General features: G+C 35.7%; 1 protein-coding gene across 1 annotated transcript in view; it reads left to right on the plus strand.

The window, feature by feature from the left end:
- The window catches only part of LOC122801261 (fibronectin-like), a 363,509-nt gene extending 344,899 nt beyond the window's left edge, over positions 1–18,610 (plus strand). The window contains exon 20 of the mRNA XM_044070812.1: positions 18,327–18,610. Coding sequence (XP_043926747.1) covers positions 18,327–18,610 — 284 coding nt within the window. The remainder of the gene's footprint in view (positions 1–18,326) is intronic.
- The last annotated feature ends 771 nt before the right edge of the window (positions 18,611–19,381 follow it).

A 19,381-nucleotide genomic window follows, 5' to 3' on the forward strand; every position in this document is an offset into this window, starting at 1 on the left:
TTAGGAACACAAGAAGATTGTAGGTGGAGTATAAGCTAGCAGTCAGTGCAGCTTGGGGAAATAGGAGGCAGACAAAAACTGATGTTAATTAAACAGATATGGCCAATGAAAACAGAAGGTAAAATACAAGACAGAGAGGGAACATATGTAAGGTTTAAAGGAAGTGTGGAAGTACATATCTGTTCAGTAATTTCCACATATGTCCCATATGGATCCATAGTTGAGAAAATAAGGGAAATCTTGATGGAAATAGTCAAATTCCACAAGGAGGTGCAGATAGTAACTGGAGACTGTATTATTACAACTAGAAGAGATGAAGTGGACAGGGGACCCAGAAGAAGAAGAAGAGAAAGGAAGTTTCTGCAAAACTTTGTACAGATGTTAATGAGATGGGTGGATGTATGGGGGATACAGAGAATAACTAAAGTAGGCAAAGAGTTCTCCTACCACTCAAGAAGATTCAACAGCTTCTATCTTATTTATAGGTTCATAGGTTGATAGAATAACAACCACTGGGGTCTTTATCACCCTAGTCATACATCCCAACAGTATACCACAAGTATTTGTGTTTTCGTGATTATTTAATGGGAACATGTAAGCTACTGTTTGATTTACCAGATGCCTCTGTCCATTAGAGACATAGGTGCTAGGTGCTAGACCAGGGGTGAATTTCTTGTTTCTCATTCACTGGTCTAAGTTACACTTGAAAAGAATAAAGGAAGAGCTCTGTTTCACTTGGATGGGAAACCTGTTCCAGTGAAGGGGAACACTCTGAGATACATACCTGTCCACCCAGCTTTAAGGTATGTAAAATCTCCTAGACTGTATATATGCCACTGTATAGAAATTTTCTGCCATTCGTGGATTGTGTTGTCATACAAAGACATGGAGCTCTGATTGTATATGTGCCTCTGTACAGAAATTTGTTTGTCATTTGTTGTATTTGTACCATTATGTAATGGAGCTTTTCTTCCCGGGCTTCTGCTGTAAATGGACCTTGTTCCAGTCGGACTTTCCTGGTAAACAAATGCAAAATAAAATAAAATAAAAAAAAATAACCAAAGTTTAAGCCCTTAGACTTTTAATCAGAACAAAGATTTTGGAGAAAGGACTTCTGAATACTGCCAAAACAATATGCCAACATACACGCATTAGAAATTCCTTCTTCAGAGATCACACATTATAAATTATTACTTTGGCTCTCATTGAAAATCAATTCAGCAGAATTCCTCTCTGGCCATTTTATCTTAGTCCAGTAATTTGTGAAGATATCTCTTTCAGTTTTTTTCAATATTTTCTCTCAAAGTCTAAACCATACGCTTCAATATTCCTCATTATCTTAACAAAGATATAAGCATTCTTCCTACTGTTCTAAGTTGCCAAAATGTGATAAAATGGGAAATGAATTGAAGACTGAAGGACAGTTACATTACCACAATTAATTGCCGTAATAGGAGTATACTTTGTGTTTTAGTGTCAGGAAGCCAAATGTAACTTTAGGGCCAAGCCAAGGCCCAATATTTTTAAGTATGTAATGTAAATAAAAATAACCAAAACTAGACAGAGATCACAGATCAAGGCCCAGTTTAATGCAACTCAACAATGTCTTCATCTTAACAAAGACCTATTTTAGAACTATTCAAATAAAGTCTTCTTTCAATGAAAGCTTTAAACTGAGTTATATTGCATTGATCCTTCAGCTGTGTCCAGTTTTGGTTATTTTTATTTACACTGTACCTTTTCTATAGCCTTCTAGTGCTTGGTTTTGTCTTCATTAATGTTGTTAAAGTATGTTGAAACCCCCACTGTTCCTCTTTATGCAGCCCCAACTGACCAATCTAAAATAACAATAGCATGCACATTTTGTGTACCAAGTATCATGTCCTTAATCTTTCTGAGGGTCACACTAAGGCCATTATTGTTGAACCAGTGTACCACTTTTGCTAGGTCTTTAGTTAGGAAATTGTTAACAACATAAGAACACATCTAAGTGTAAGATAACCAAGACTTCTGTGTATAGTAACATTTGAGTCTTTGAATGAAAGAATAATAAGCTGTTGATAGGTATAGTGAAATGTAATGTACAGACCAGTGGGTACTCCAACTGCAATTCTAGAGGGTTGGGACCACTACCAATGCAAAACTTCACTTATAAACATCTCATGTAGTTTATGAACTATTTTAATGAATTACAACACAGTCTGGGGCAGCTTATCGTTGCACCACAGGTACCAATATGATTTTATCATAGTCCATGTGGGTGTAAATGACCTGAGGTGTACCTCGCTGGACTATATGAAAAGAGACATTGTGGAACTCTCAGAATATTTGTCACAGACAGGTAGGTGCCTTGCCTTCAGCAGCATTCTACCTTCCCCAAGAATGATGCCACAGTATGAACAGAAAATGGGTAATTTTTATAATAGGGTTAGTTTTTGGTATCACCCCAAGAGAATTCAATATCTTATCAGTATGGGAAGACATGGTTAACAGAACATGTTGCTTTGCTAAAGATGGTCTGTTCCTGTCTCCCTGGGCTTTTGGATGCTGGCTAAAACTTTATCCACCCCCTTAAAGCCTTGTTTAGACAATGCCAAAATGACAAAACTACCATCATAGCAAAAAACACTCAAAGCACATTAAGGTGTTGCTGCTCGATGCTAGGAGCCTAAACAAGAAACTCTACCCCCCACTAGCTCTCCTAACTCTGGAGAATGTGGACATTTGTGCTGCTACTGAGACTTGGTTTTAAGGCCACATAAAATACTCCAGCAATACGAGGCTCGCTATACAAAGTTCCTTATGCTGTTGTAGCCAGCTACAGCTCACCCTCTATAATCCATGACACTTGCAACTCTTATCTATACCTACTAGAGGTGCACACTATCCATCCAAATACCCTATTCATGAGAGACTTTAACTACCCCTCTATAGACTGGGAAATATACATTGCCTCTAACTCACAGGCATAAAGTTTTCTGGACTTTACCAACATAACAACCCCAGAACAGAAAGTGACACTCCAAACAGAGAATCAAAAATACTGGGCATAGTACTCTCCAACATGGAGAGCATTGCACCCTCCCCCATGTCACATCCTCATTACTGAGATCAGACCACAAAGCCGTTTCCTTTGAAATAAAAATCAACCTGGAAAACCAACTAAACTTCCTACATTTAGAAATTATTCTAATGCAAACTACATCCTATTAACTCATTTACTCCAATGGTGTTCAGGAAGTTTGCACTGTAAATTCCAATGGGCGGAGCCTAAGCCTTTTTACAGAATCAAATTATATCCTAATATTTCAAACAAATGTTCATATCTCTGGTACCATAGGGGTTATGAAGGAAGTATAAATGACAGACTCTTCAGCACAAACTAGTTTTACAGTGATAGTATCTTTAGGGTCTAGGTCTTAAACAAAATTTTATAAGTCACAGTAAACACAGTAACTATTACATTTGTATATTTTATGAACAACGTAAATATCTCTGCACCCACTCAACTTACACACATACTGTTAACAACATTTTATTCATCTAGCTAAGAGCTTTCATATGAGGCTAAGGAGTTCTGTCTGTGTTACTTGGTTATTGATATATTTAGAAAAATGTGAAAAATAGAGCTATATAAATTAATATCATAAAAACAACAGTCAATATCAGTGTACCTGCACTAGACATAGGTCAAATATTCATGCAGTTGAGTTTGCCATTGTGTTAAGATTTAAGATGAAATATTTTAAAACCTTGTACATGGCATGGTTTTAAAAATTATTGATGCAAATATGAACAAGCAATATTTGATGCCTAGAGGTGTCAGTAGGAGTTAATTCCAGATGCACTTGGAGGCGTAACTCGGCTGTAATGAGTTGTCAAAATTCATGGCTCCCCCAAACCCCAAGAGCACAGCTTCTTATGCAGATTTATTTACAGAAACCCAGTACAAACATGTAAATGGCTGCATTGAGGTTGCTGTACCTACCAGCAGTAAGCCCAAATCCAACACCTGAAACAAACCTAACTGGTAAAATTCTTGTCTTAACAGGTTATATAACAAAATAAAAAAAAGTCATGGCTAAAATCAGAAAGAGCAACTCTCATAGAGACAAGAGCTCATTGATTCAGCTAAACAAGAGGTTTGGAGGTCTAATAAAGTCCAACAAGGCCAGTTACAAGGTCAGGATATCCTGTCAGGCTAAAGAGAATCACAAGGCCTTCTTCAGCTATCTCAGGAACCTTAAAGGTAATACTCAGCAGTGTGCAGAACTGGTCATAAATGGCACAACCTTCAGTGACCAGGGTGACACAGTGGTTCTGCTGGCTGATAAATTTAGTTCTGACTTCACCCCACCACCCCCCAACTATCCCTTGTGAAATCCCTTTTAGCATATCTCCCTACTATCAACAATGTTCAGGTGACACTTGCCAATGCCAAAGCATTAGTTCATTGGGCCCTGGCAATATCCCCTGTTACCTCCTTAAAAGCCTAAAACATGACCTAAAAGAACCACTTGATGCACTCTACAAATAGAGATCAAAAGAGATTTCATTCCAGGTGAATGGAGTGCCATAACTGTCACCCCTCTTCATAAGGGTGGACCATCAACTGACCCTGGGAACTACAGACCCATCAGTCTGACAAGTCTAATATGCAAAGCCATGAAACAAGTTATCATGGAAATGGTCATCAAGGACATTGGCAACCTTCAGACACTGGACCCATTCTACTTTGGCTTTCTTGAGGGAAGGTCTTGCCTATTCAGCCTGGTAGATTTCTTTGACATGAATGAGGAGAAAATGTCACCTACTGCTTACTTTCACCAGACCAAGGTGTTTGATACAATACCAAACTCAGGTAATATTGACAGTTCTCAGAACCAGGCATAAATTCCTACATAACTCACTGCATTGCCACCTGTCTCACAGCTAGGACCCAAGAAGCCATGATCTGTGAGACCATCTCCACCAGTAGACCATTCACTAGTGGAATACCCCAGAGGTCCATGCTGAGCTTGTTCATCTTTGGCATCTACTTCTCAGAAGTCAAAGCTAATGTCAAAGGCCTCTGGCACACCAAGGTTGCTGATGACTGTAAATTGGGAGCTATCCTAGATTAGCCTCATGACACCAGTATACTACAAGTGGGTCTAACACAATTAAATGACTAGTATCAAAGCCACAGATTAAAACTCAATGTGAAAAAAATGCATTATAGTGCCCTTTCACAAACCATCCACCCAAGCTAATTATTCCACTAATAAAAGCACGCTTAAGAGTTCACCCGGTAGTTAGAGATCGGGGAACATATGTAGATAGCAATCTGGCCTTCGACCAATACATAGCAAGATAGTAAGAAAATCATTTTATGTTGCCCAAATCATAAGCAAGGGTATGTTATCCAGGTCCAAGGACGTTATAGTGCCACGCTACTCAGCCCTTATTAGACTCATCACTGAGTGCAACACCCCCCTTGGCATGTATCTAACCAGGCATTTGCAACAACTGGAATGCCCTCAAAGATATTTCACCAGGGAAATCCAGGGTATAAATACACATATCGCCTTAAGGCCTATCTCTGCACTCAGTCTCCTACTTGTTACTGAAAAGCAATCTATGCCTGGCATATGATGCATCCTCAGATGCAGCTCTGATGGATCACTTGCATATCCACAAAGCAAACAGCACTAGAAACACTAAATACAATGACCTGTGCTTTGCCTGTGATGTAAACAGAAAACTCACTATGAAATAAGCTTCCCATCCACTTGAAGCAGAGTTCATCCCTTATCCTATTCAAGCAACACCTGGATCATAGATGGGAAATCACAAATTTACCTCTGGTCTGACTGCAATGCCTCTGATGGACAGAGTTCAACAGTAAGTAAATTAATCCCCAGCTAAGACAATAACCCATAGCTACCTACTTACTAACATACTCCAACACACAGGCATCCAAGGCACATTGGAACAAATCTGGGCTGGCTTCCACAACTTAACTTATAAAGACCCTGGTGGTCATAGCCTATTATGCACCTATGAACCTATGCTAAGTGGTGAAACAATCTAAGATATGATATGATTTCTTCAGATCTGTGATGACTACACCCATAGTGGGTGCTAGGCACCTGCTGAACCCATTTCCACAGGGACCCTCCCGATTATCTCCCTGAAAACAAGGACCCCCACTGACAACATGCAGACAACTTGTACACAGGCAGCTGCTGGTTTCTCTTTTCTCCTTGCATGGTTCTGGTCCTGGTCAACTCATTTGCATGGCAGCATCCCACCATTAGCAGCAGCATAAAAGCATTTTGTGGGGGGGGGGTTCATTGCTTTCCCTATAAGCTGTGATGTTCTTTTCTCAGCTAAATGTTGAACTCCATCAGGTCCACTTCAGTGAAGCAAGGACCTGATTGCTTGCAATAGCCAAGGAAGTAAATTTTGTGTGTGTGTGTGTGTGTGTGTGTGTGTGTGTGTGTGTGTGTGTGTGTGTGTGTGTGTGTGTGTGTGTGTGTGTGTGTGTGTGTGTGTGTGTGTGTGTGTGTGTGTGTGTGTGTTTCCTTAAGGAAATGACAAAGCAAGGACCATAATAGTTTTTGCAAAGCACTTCCTATATCAGCTTCCTTTAAAAAGGCATGTGTGTAGCAAACAATCCTTCCTCTCATTTTTTTAAGGAGTTTGCTTTGCTACTTGGATTTCTGCCTCATCATTTATTGTTTTACTGGTACTGTGAGGAGGCCAAAGACTTTGGAAGAAAGCCTTCCAGCAGTGATCATTGAGACAAGTCAAGGAGATGCATTTTAACCTGCCCATGTAAGGGCAATTTTAAAAGGTCTGACAAAATGGGATTTTAAAGACAAATTAAAAGGGCTAGACTGGTCTGTGTGGAAGCAAGTAGGGGGTCAGCTTACAATCATGAAGAGTGAGCAGAGATTAGTAGCAGACTTCTACTGCTGAAAAGGTAAGTAGATGGCTTTTTAACTTTTTTTTGGGGGGGGGGGTGATGAAACACAGGGACTTGAGGACTGTAATATTTTTTGTGCAGAATTCTTGTGCTAAGATGATTGGAGGTGGGGTGGTGGAGAGGGACAGTGGTTGAAATAGTTTTATTTTAGCTTTATCCAGAATTCTTCTGGTAAGAGACTGTATGGGGGGGTTGCTTCTCTGTGATAATTAATGTCCAGATTTGTTTTAGTATTTTAGTCAGTCCTGCATAAGAATATTTATATTTTCTTTATTTAATTTATTTTTTCTTTGTCCGGAATTGTGCTGAAAGGTTGATAGTGGGGGGATAGAGGCTGTCAGAATATTGCAGAACCTACAGATGTTGTTTTAATATATACTATAATGCAAACCCTGTTATTTTAGTATTTTTAAGTTTATAACAGCAATGTTTACAACTATCTCTGATGCTACACCTTTGTTCTATTATAGTTTTTTGCTTTGTCCAGAATCGTTGTGCTGAGAAGTTGGGAGGGGGGTAAGGGCTCTGAGAATGTTGTAGAATGTCCTCATATTTGCCTGGTATTTTTGCTCTATCTCTAATAAAAAGAAATCTGAGTGCATACAATGCATCCTACTGTAAGACCTGTTCTTCCATCTTTATAAGCTTAGAAGACGAGTGTTTTAAATCCCTGATATTACGATGTTTTTGTCCTGTGACTTTTTTGTTCTTCTTCTTCTTCTTTTGCTTTGTCCAGAATTGTGCTGAAAGGTTAGTATTGATGGGATAGGGCTGTTAGAATGTTCCATAATGCACAGATGTTATTTTAATGCAAACCCTGTTCTATACATTTTTCTAAATTTATAATAGCAATGTTCAAAATTATCCCTGATGTTATGCCTTTGTTCTGCAATTATTTTTGGGTTTGAATAGAATTGTTGGGCTCAGGGGTTAGGAGGGTAGTAGGGGTTGTGAGAATGTTGCACAATGTTCAGATGTTTGCCTCTTATTTTTGATCTGTTCCTCACAAAAAATGTGGGTTCACACAATGCATGCTATTGCAAAATCTGTTCTAGCATCTTTATTAGTTCAGAACCCAGTGTTTTAAATCCCTAATGTTACACCTTTTTTTTACTTCTGTCTACAATTATTGTGCTGAGAGGTAGGTGGGGGGGTTGGCCTTTGAGAATATTATGGACTGTTTGCTTGATATTTGTGATCTGAACAAACTGTCCATCAGAACAATGTGATTTCCTAGCAAAACACTGAGTAATGAAATAAGGAGAGCGGGGTGTGGCAGCAATGTGGTCACACCTTGCATACTCCTGTGTAGGACCCCCAAGTTAAAATTTGTGGGAAGCCCACAAAATGCTAGCACGAGCCCTGACTACACCAGTAAGCCCATCCATGACTTTAAAAATGTTTAGCAGATGAAAATTGTGTGGTCATTAAACTTTGTTGCAGTGTAAGCTATTTTAGTATATGTGATCATCTGTCAGATTTGCTTCAGATGTCCCTTTTGTTGAAAGACCATTGAATTCCTCATGATTTCAACAGTACTAATAGGTATAAAAAACAAAAGTAATCAGCCTTCTCACCATGATAATTTCAGGTAGTAAACTCAAAGAAGAATATTTGTATAAATCAGACAAATTACTTTCTGACACAGAAATATTTATAGTATGGATAAGGGGTATAAGTTAAAATGTTACATGCTGTTAAGAACTTTGACTTCAACCCATCTGCACCACATTGCCATGTTTAAGGATTACTTTGAATCATTGATTTACAGCCCTTAAGGTAAAAAAGATTAAACTGAAATGTATTAAATGTTTTTGTGGATTACCTAAAAACAAAAGTATCATCCTTACTTGAAGCAAAATGAGTAGTGTATGAATATTTAAAAAAATAGGCAAACATTTCATCAATCTGTTCTGGAGAAGAGAATCCCTGGCATGATTAATAACAATCTCAGTACTGCCTCTGCATCTTTCAGTAATACTACATATATTTCCTTGCAAGTCATCTAAGGATTTTCTTTCATATTAATTTCCCTCCTCCATATTAAATTTGCTTTTGCATTGGTTGCCGTCTTCATACAGTCATTCTTCAAATTACATTAATTGGGCTAAGCTAGGTGACAGTTAATTTGCTTTAATTCATGCCAGGTATTTATTCTTTTGGAGTAGGTTATTTTGTGTTCCATTGCTATATATGACATGGGTTCACTCTCTTGTCTCCTGGATTTGAAAGGCTAATGCATATCCCCATTGGAAATGGAGAGCCGAGAAGAAGGACTTCTAGCAGAGTATTTTACAGTCAAAATAAAGCATCACATAGCACCAATCTAATGATACTTGTGTGGCTCTAAGAGAATTAAGAAATATGTATTTCATTGAGGAATCTCTTTACATATAATACCTGTCAGCTTCGGTTTTCTCTCATTCATGGTAGAAATACCCCTCATAAGATTAGATTTAAATCTATGCAGCCTGACATAGATCTTGCATGCAGATGTTACTGATTCCATAATTCTAAATAAAACCCAAAACAACACTCACCACATTTATTACGCGATTGCCCAGTCTTCAGTATTGTGACTTTTCGGGAAATAGATATAGACCTATATATATATATATATATATATATATATATATATATATATATATATATATACATACATATACATATACATATACATATACATACACATATACATATACATATACATACACATATACATATACATATACATATACATACACATATACATATACATATACATATACATATATTGCATTCAATAGCTTTAATACCTGATTAAAAAAAACTTTAAAAGAAAATGGAAAAAAATGTTAACTTCATTCTTATGGTATCCTAAAAAGCCAAGAATTGCTTATAAAAATCATATAAGATTATGGGAGTATGGTGGTATTAGCTTCCCAGATGTAGAATCTTATTCTGTTGCTGCAAGCTTTAACTCTGTTATGCTCTGGATACACTTAGCTTACATTAGTTAATGGAAAATCATCATGGAACAGATTACACTAAATTCTTCTAAGTTTATTAAAGATGATAAATTAGAAATATATAATAATCCTTTCTTCTTGCTAACAACATTTACCCTACAAGGAAATTAATTTCAACCTTTAGACTCTGCATATATGAAATTAATTCTTAAAACAGTTAAGGAATATGTTTTTAAAACTCCATTAATATCAAAATGGAATTTTTTGTGCTTTCCCATTGAATATACCTCTAGATTTAAGGAAACTCAGAGCAATGTTAAAATGAATTTACCAAAAAGGAATTGATTAGTATTATGGTCTGATTGCTTTGAAAAAGGAAAAGCTAAGTCCCCACAATATTTAAGAAAGAATATAAATTGGACGAATCTGCTAACCAATTAACATTATCCATCAGTAAGAGCTTAAATGAATTTGTAGATAATATGAGTGAAGAGGAACAGAACATTATTCCCCCATTATGTGAATATGTGAATACTATTATTGAACTAGATTGACATACAAAGGAACTTGTCCAAGCCATACAAGTTAATAATAAATAATAATAATTCTGATGCAAAATTCTGGAACTTTTTAGATAGTAGTAGACTGAGTGACTTAATATACGGAAAGAATAAAACATTGCTACTTAAATCAGTTAGTCAAACATCTTCAAGTTTATACTGGAAAGTTTTTATGTGGAAATATATATATATAGAATTTTTGTTACTTCCTATAAAATCTCTCTGTTTAGTAAAATGACTTGTAAAAGCCAATTGGGTACACATGTTTATTGATTGTGAAAAATTAAATTTATATTGGGAAGATTAAGTATGTTTTTAAGGTGTTATAGTCTGACAATTGTTATTTAATTAGATCAGCAATACTAATTAATGTTACACTTTCTGTAACTGTAAAAGCCAAAAATCAAATATGGTTTGGGCTCTCTTGGCTGTCACTAGAAAAGTTATTACAAAAAAAGTGGAAATTGAACTCAGTTCCTTTGTTCAAAAACATTTTTTTAAATTTAACAGAAATACTATGTAAAACTGAAAAAAGAACTGATCAGAATAAAATCTATAAATCAGTGGCTGAGATAACCTTGAAATGTTGCTAGTAAAATACAAAGATTCTCAATGTGTTAATTGTATAAGATTACCTTGATTTAATGTATTCCTATCATTGTATAACAATATGCGGAGTTGAATTTTTCCTTTCTATGTAAATATTGTAAATATGTTAAATTATTAAAAATTTCTTAAAAAAAGAAAAGTTAATATCTGGCAATGATTTATTTGTAGTCTGCATGAAGGGTGCTAAACAAAGTGTTTAATGCTGTTATGAACTTTCAGTCTATCCTATCTAAACCTCATTAGCTTACTGCAGTTTTTTTTTTTTTTTTTTTTTTTTGAATTCTTAGTTCACAACCATTAAAGTAAATATGTTAAACTCACTTGGAGTTTCTCTTGTGAATAACTCAAAACTGGAAGTATCATCCATATGTGAAAGAAAAATCACCAGTGTGTGAATATCAAATAAAGAAACAGGAAATGTTTCCATTAATTATCCTGGAGAAGAGATTCTCTATCTCTTCTGACTAATACAGATCTCAGAACTGTTCAAGTTTCAGAAAGTCAGTTTATTTTCAAAAGCAAAATAGCTAAGGATTTCCTGTAGAAGTTATTTGCTAGCTCCTAAAAAAATCTGCTTTTGTGTTTCCTGCCTTCTTCATATCCAACTTCTCAAGCTATAGTTATTACAATAAGCAAATTAGCAGTTAATTTGCTTAAATTCCTGTCAGGCTTTCATTCTTTTGGAGAAGACTACTCCGAGTTTACTTAGTATCCAGGATAGAGATTCACCATCTTGTATTCTGTACATGAAGGGGATAATAAATATCCTAAATTGGAAGCAGAATGCAAAACAGGCTTTACACCAGAGTGCAATACAGTTACCAAGAAGGGGCACACGCCCTGGTTTCATGACAGCATGGCTCACAGACGATCGCGTCAGTTATACTTCAGTGATCGGTAGCTTCCTGCAGTATCACTCAGCTTTAATGGTGGAATATTAGCAGATGTCTTTCAGTGCCTTAAACTTTTTTATAACATTTGGCAGCAGCTCACCACATATCAACATCCTCTCCCACATTGCTGGTTTGCTGTACTAATGTCAAAGTACTTCAGTGTTTCTCTTTCTAAATTCAGTGGTGCTACCTCCTTGGAATCTGCTACAATTTTTATAGTTATTGCTCCATAACAAATGTTTTTACTAGTAGTATTACAGGCTAGATATTTCCACAGCATGAACTGGTCCCAGCAAATAATTAGCTGATATCACTCACACAAACTACATATCCATGAGGTGTACTTGTTTATGTTCCCTAAAGCCATTTTGAATACATCTAAAGCCATCTTCCAGCCTTATTGCCTCAGTAAGTATGCTGAGGTAGAGAAACAACACAGTGGAGGCATAGGCAACCCTACCTTCACCCATAGTAAGACTAATTCATTTTGGAAGAGCCTTCAAATGTTATAGACCTCTTTCTCCACTAATAAACACATTAGCAGCCCAAGAATAAACATGAAAGGTCAAACAATTTAATACCAGCTGCAGGTGGTGCCATCTAACCCTATCAAATATCTTTTCTGAGTCAAGGCTCATGGTGCACAGCAAAGGCACCTCTTCTGAGCCTGTTAATTTAGGTGAACTGCTTTATTCATATTATTCTTGCGCCTTACACTAATCTCCATGAATGAACTATGGAGAGACTGAAGCTAAACTGTTGTCCATTACTGCCACAAAATATCTGTACTCTGAATTTGGGACACTGAAGCAATTTATAAATTTAAATGTCTGCTTGCTAATGTCCAGATCCAGTTTGTTAAAGCATTCATTACAGTGGGTCTCTCTCAGGCCATCTCATCCAAAGACACCTAATGACAAAATCCAATATGACATTCACATAATGTTCTACTGGACATTGTGTCTACTATATTTTCTTGTCAATCATCACCCCTTTCATCTTTAAGGTCCATAATTGTTTTAGGAACTGTTACCATGCCTCAGATCTTAGCTGACTTTTTCCTTTCCAGGCTGAATATTTAATTACACTTCAATTAACTCAGGTTTGGTAAAGTTGCATGGAATAGCCTATGGAATAACTGAGATTATGTTTTTCCTTGACTCTTGGCATCTACTCTTTTGCAAAGATCCAGATGTATTCCATATTTTAACACATGCCAGATCCCTACTATATAACTCATTAATAATACATATTAATTGTACTGAATAAGTTTTCTTGCCATAATCTGGATACTGTACTGAGGATTGCTACAAATACTGTTTCTTTAAACTGTACATTTTTAACAAGTGTAGCAAATGGCATGCTTATATTCACATTTTATCTGCATATGAAAATTGCAATTGTGAATACTCATTTTTATTCACATCTTTTTAAAAATGTTTTAATATTATAGTGGGAAAAATAAAGAAAGGTACACCAGTGTGATTACTTGATGACAGTTTGAACAGCCATAGTACCTTGTTTATACACTGGTAATCTAGTGTATTTATCCAAGAGTATGAAAATGTGTAGGTTTCACTAACTTTTCCCTAACATATTTACCCAGAGTTTTTCATCATTTTTACGTAGTTCATTCAACACATCTGGACCGGAATATTTATTTTTTAATATTTTAACAATTTCTCTAATTCATCTTTCTTTTACTTTCTTTTCAAGTAAATCCTCAGCATCATTGATTTATAATAGAAATGTTAAACTTCTACACGTGCTATGGATTGTGTATTTGTATGTGTTTTATATACTGATATTTTGATATTTTCTGGTTTTATTCTTGAATATGGAACAAAATATATTAACAGAAAATCTCACAGTCAAAAAGGCATATTATTCAGTAATGTAAAACTGCATTACAGGCAAATCATGTAATCCATTTTGTGATAAATTCTCAGATCATTTTCATTTGATTTTTGACATGATTTAAAGGAAAGATCATTTTCACTAATTCTGCTTCACAACTGAACAGGCTCATTTTACTAGACGTGCACAGAGCATTTCTAATATACTAATATAATGAACAATGTTATTCAATTAGTAATATTTATTCTGCAGGGCTGTTTTCTGCCATTATTTGTTTTTGATGCTCACTGGAAAGTTATGAAATAAAAAAACAAACAATTTCAGTTTCTGAAACACTTTTAAGTAAGTGTTGTTGCTGTGAGATAACATTTATCAGACCTGACAGTTTATAATTTGTATTCACCAATATGAACTTCTTGTTTCTAATCTTTCAGAACCAGAGGTAGTTCAGAACCTTACTGCTAGTAATATTGAAACAACAACTGTATTTCTAACTTGGAACCATCCAATTGGAAGCGCTAACTCATACAAAATACAAGCTGATGGACTGCCATTAATGGACCAAATAGTATTTACCGAATTCACAATTATTTCCAGCCTTACTGCAGGGAGCCACTATACCTTCAAAGTGTTTGCAATTGCAGCTGATAATACAACAGAGGGAAGCTCTATACAAATATCCATATTCACAAGTAAGTGCATATCTAACATACTTTAAACACTTTTTCAGTTGTAAAATCTATATGAAATAAATATTTTTTTCTAGTGAGCTGACAGAATGTATATAAAATACCTTCAATTTGAAAATGCCAAGTATTTTAGCAATAGGGTACCTAGTCATCAACTCTAGCGTGATTATGTTAGCCAAGACTTGTTCATGTATGTGTGTGTGTGTGTGTGTGTGTGTGTGTGTGTGTGTGTGTGTGTGTGTGTGTGTGTGTGTGTGTGTGTGTGTGTGTGTGTGTGTGTGTGTGTGTGTGTGTGTGTGTGTGTGTGTGTGTGTGTGTGTGTGTGTGTGTGTGTGTGCCTGTGTGTCGTATGTACTTTCTTGCATCAGTTGTGGTAGGAGCTTACTAACCACTTTTTATGTCAAATATAAAAATGCATTGATATATTTCACCTCTTGGTGCCAAACACATATTTTGATTAGTAGAAACAATCTGGAGGAAGGACTTCCAAATAAAATGCAAAAATAATGTGCCAATTCACATGCATTGGAAATGTAGTATTACAGATCACAATTTATAAACTATATGATTCTCAGAGATGGGGAAGAGGGATTAGACTGAGGCATCCTAATGAAGAATAGAGCAAGAAAGGCATAGACTGATACTGACCTTCTTCCCTTCACTAAATAGTACTCTCCTGCAGATACCTCCAGAGGATAGGCCAAGAGAAATGAAACAGAAAGCAGTGCAGACCAAATACACTTTATAGACATTAGTACTGAAGAATAAAGAGTCAAATGATAACATGATTGGCAAAAGTATGTATCAGGGAACTCAGCCGCACTTGTTAGGACGGTCAAGGGGAGAGTAGTGTAGGAAAAAAAGGCACGCAGTGCTAATTAACAGTAAGAAATAAATAAAGGGGAACTATGATAAAAACAAATAGGATGTGTAAATAATGTGAATCTGCTAACGTATAGAAGAAAAGCTAATCAATAGAAATAAGACAGTGACAGCAAAAAAGAGAGAGGTTAGGGAAATAGTAAACATAAATCAGTTACTTCCATATTGGCTGGATTATGACTGAAGTAACACATTAAACTGAACAGAACTTAGGAAATGACATTAGACCCCAGCTCCAAAAAGATGACAGGCTCTAGTAGGGCACAGATGGAAGGTAATAAAGGAGAGATAAAGCATTAAAAGTCAGGCGAGGAAAAATAAAGAAAACTGATAAATGAGAGGAAGCAGGGCTATATGAGAAAAGAAGGACAAAACAAAACTAAAACAAAAGAAATTATCTGGGGCATTAAAAGACAGAAAAGAGAAAAACAACAAATGGGAGTCAGGCAATGTTTAAAACTGTTCCTGATGTTATGGCTTTGTTCTGAGATCATTTTTGGCTTTGTTTAGAACTGTTGTGCTAAATCATTAGGAGGAAGGTAGGGGTGTGAGAATGTTGCCCAGTGTCCAGATGTGTGCTTCTTATTACAAAATACAGTTTCACTCAATGCATGCTACAGCAAAATATGTTCCACTATTACTTCATAACCCAGTATTTTAAATCCCTAATGTTACTCCTTTGTCCTTATTTTTTTTTTTTTTTTAGTTTTGTCGAGATTTGAGCTGAGAGGTAGGTGGTGGTGGAGTTGTCCTTTGAAAATGTTGTGGACTGTTTGCTTGATATTTGCAATCTGTCCAAAATGTCCATCAAAACAATGTGGCTTTCTAGCAAAACACTGAGGACTGAAGTAAAGAGAGCAGGGTGTGGCAGCAATGTGGTCACATCTTGCATCCTCATGTGTAGGGTCTCCAACTTGAAACTTGCTGTTAGCCCCGGAAAATTCCAGAACTGGCCTTGACTACACTAGTAAGTCCATCCATTGCTTTAAAAATGTTTAGCAGATGAAAATTGTAAGGTCATTAAACTTTGTTGCAGTGTAAGCTATGTTAGTATATGTGATCATCTGTCAGTATTGCTTAAGATGTCCTTTTTGTTGAAAGACCACTGAATTCCCCATGAGTTCAACAGTACTAATAGCTATAAAATACAATAGTAATCAGCCTTCTCACTATGATCATTTCAGGCAGTAAACTCACAGAAGAATATTTGTATAAATCCGACAAATTACTTACTGACATGGAAATATTTATCGTATGGATAAGGGGTATAAATTAAAATGTTACATGCTAAGAACCTTGTTTGACTTCAATCCCTCTGCACCACTTTGCCATGATTAAGGATTACTTTGAATTATTGATTTACAACCCTTAAGGTAAAAAGGATTAAACTCAAATTTATTAAATGTTTTTGTGGATTACCTAAAAACAAAAGTATCATCCTTACTTGAAGCAACATGAGTAGTGTATGAATATTTAAAAAAATAGGCAAAAATTTCATCAATCTGTTCTGGAGAAGAGAATCCCTGTCATGATTAATAACAATCTCAGTACTGCCTCTGCATCTTTCAGTAGTACTACATATATTTCCTTGCAAGTCATCTAAGGATTTTCTTTCATATTAATTTCCCTCCTCCATATTAAATTTGCTTTTGCATTGGTTGCCGTCTTCATACAGTCATTCTTCAAATTACATTAATTGGGCTAAGCTAGGTGACAGTTAATTTGCTTTAATTCGTGCCGGGTATTTATTCTTTTGGAGTAGGTTATTTTGTGGTCCATTGCTATATATGACATGGGTTCACTCTATTGTCTCCTGGATTTGAAAGACTAATGCATATCCCCATTGGAAAAGGAGAGCCGAGAAGGAGGACTTCTAGCAGAGTATTTTACAGTCAAAATAAAGTGTCACATAGCACCAATCTAATGATACTTGTGTGGCTCTAAGAGAATTAAGAAAGATGTATTTCATTGAGGAATCTCTTTACATATAATACCTGTCAGCTTTGGTTTACTCTCATTCATGGTAGAAATACCCCTCATAAGATTAGATTTAAATCTATGCAGCCTGACATAGATCTTGCATGCAGATGTTACTGATTCCATAATTCTAAATAAAACCCAAAACAACACTCACCACATTTATTACTGGAACAGGTTACAGCTTAGGTAGAACACTGTAAGTGTTCTTAACTTTATGTTTGGGCACTATTTTGTAAGTTTGGGAGAGAGAGTACCATGTACATTAACTTACATACTAGTGATAGGTGCAACAATTCAGTACAATTCTTTTTGTTTTGGCCAAACCATTTGACATACACAAGTCATGCACTCTGCAGGACAAAGCTGTTCTCAATTCTGGATTTTTTTTTTTTTTTTTTACAAACGCACTTTGAGCACATCCTATATATGATTTTTTTATATTAGTATTTTCTGGTTTAAGTTTTCTTTGGAAAGATCATATAATATTTACCTCAAAAGTCACAAAGTCACAATAATCTGCAAGGTAATACAACATTACAGGCAAATCAGCCAAGCATTTCATGATAATTTTTCAGATAATCTTCATTTGATTTTATAGCCTTTTAAAGAAAAGATCAATTTAAATAATTTTGCTTCATAAATGAGTAAGTTCATTTTGCCACCAGTTCCCAGGATATTCATAACCTACTATTCTAATGAACAATAGAAATTAGTAGTATACATTACGCAGGACTGTTTTTTGACAGTATTTGTTTGCTGTGCCCATTGGAAATTTAGAAAATATGAAAACAAGTTATCTCAGCTTCTGAGACACTTTGTCATAAATACTGCTGTTCTAAGAAAAACCTCTTTAGTCATGTAACAGATTGTCAGACTTCCATGTTTAAAGTGAATTATATTCACCAGTATGACTTATTTTTACTGGGTTTTTTTTCCAGAACCAGATGTGGTTTCGAACCTTACTGCTAATAATGTTAGTACAACATCCATATTTCTATCTTGGAACCATCCATCTGGCAATGTTAACTCATACAAAGTACAAGTTATAGGACAATCATCAATTGAACAAAGAGTATTTACTGAATCCGCAACTATTACTAACCTTACTCCAGGAAGTAACTATACTTTTAAAGTGTTTGCAGTTGCAGCTGATAATATAACAGAAGGAAGCCCTGTACAGCTATCCAAATCCACAAGTAAGTACAAAATTACAATATTTTAAACATATTCTCATTTGTTAATTATATGTAATAAATGCTTTATTGCTATGCATTGGCAGAATGCAAATTAAGATACCTTAAATTTTAAAAGGCCAAGTATTTTAGCAAAAAAAAAAAAAAAAAAAAATCATTCACCATTTCTAATGTGCATTCTTAAGAGTGTGTGTGTGTGTGTGTGTGTGTGTGTGTGTGTGTGTGTGTGTGTGTGTGTGTGTGTGTGTGTGTGTGTGTGTGTGTGAGTATACATGAGAGAGTACGTGTAGTTGTGTCTCCATGTACCAGCCATGGTAAGGGCTTACTAACCATTTTTATTTTCAAGACAAAAATGCTTCGGCATTTTTTTCTTCTCTTTGTGCTAAACAAATATTTTGATCAGAAGAAAGCATGTGGAGAAAGGACTTCTAAAACATCTTCCAAAAATGACAGTCCAGATCATGCATCAGAAATTTAATCTTACAGATCAGAATTTATGAATTAACCTTTTATTTCCCAAAATCACTCTCAGGTAAACAGGAGGACTTTCTTGCCATTTTATCCTATGCCACCAATTTTTGAAGTTGGATATTTCACTTGTTTTAATATCTTCCCTCTGAAGTCTAAATCTTAAGCAAGATGTTCCTTTACGTTAGTAAAACTGAAAATTCTTTTTCCTGCCCTAAACGGCCTAATTATTTTAAAAATGTAAAAACAGTAAAAGCTGAAAGCATAATGCTTTGATCGTTATTAAGTATCGTTATACACTTGCATGTATTTTAAGCCCAGGAAGCCAAAGG

Source organism: Protopterus annectens, chromosome 4.part1 (assembly GCF_019279795.1).
Source record: "Protopterus annectens isolate FY-2018-M chromosome 4.part1, PAN1.0, whole genome shotgun sequence".
NCBI lineage: Eukaryota > Metazoa > Chordata > Ceratodontiformes > Protopteridae > Protopterus > Protopterus annectens.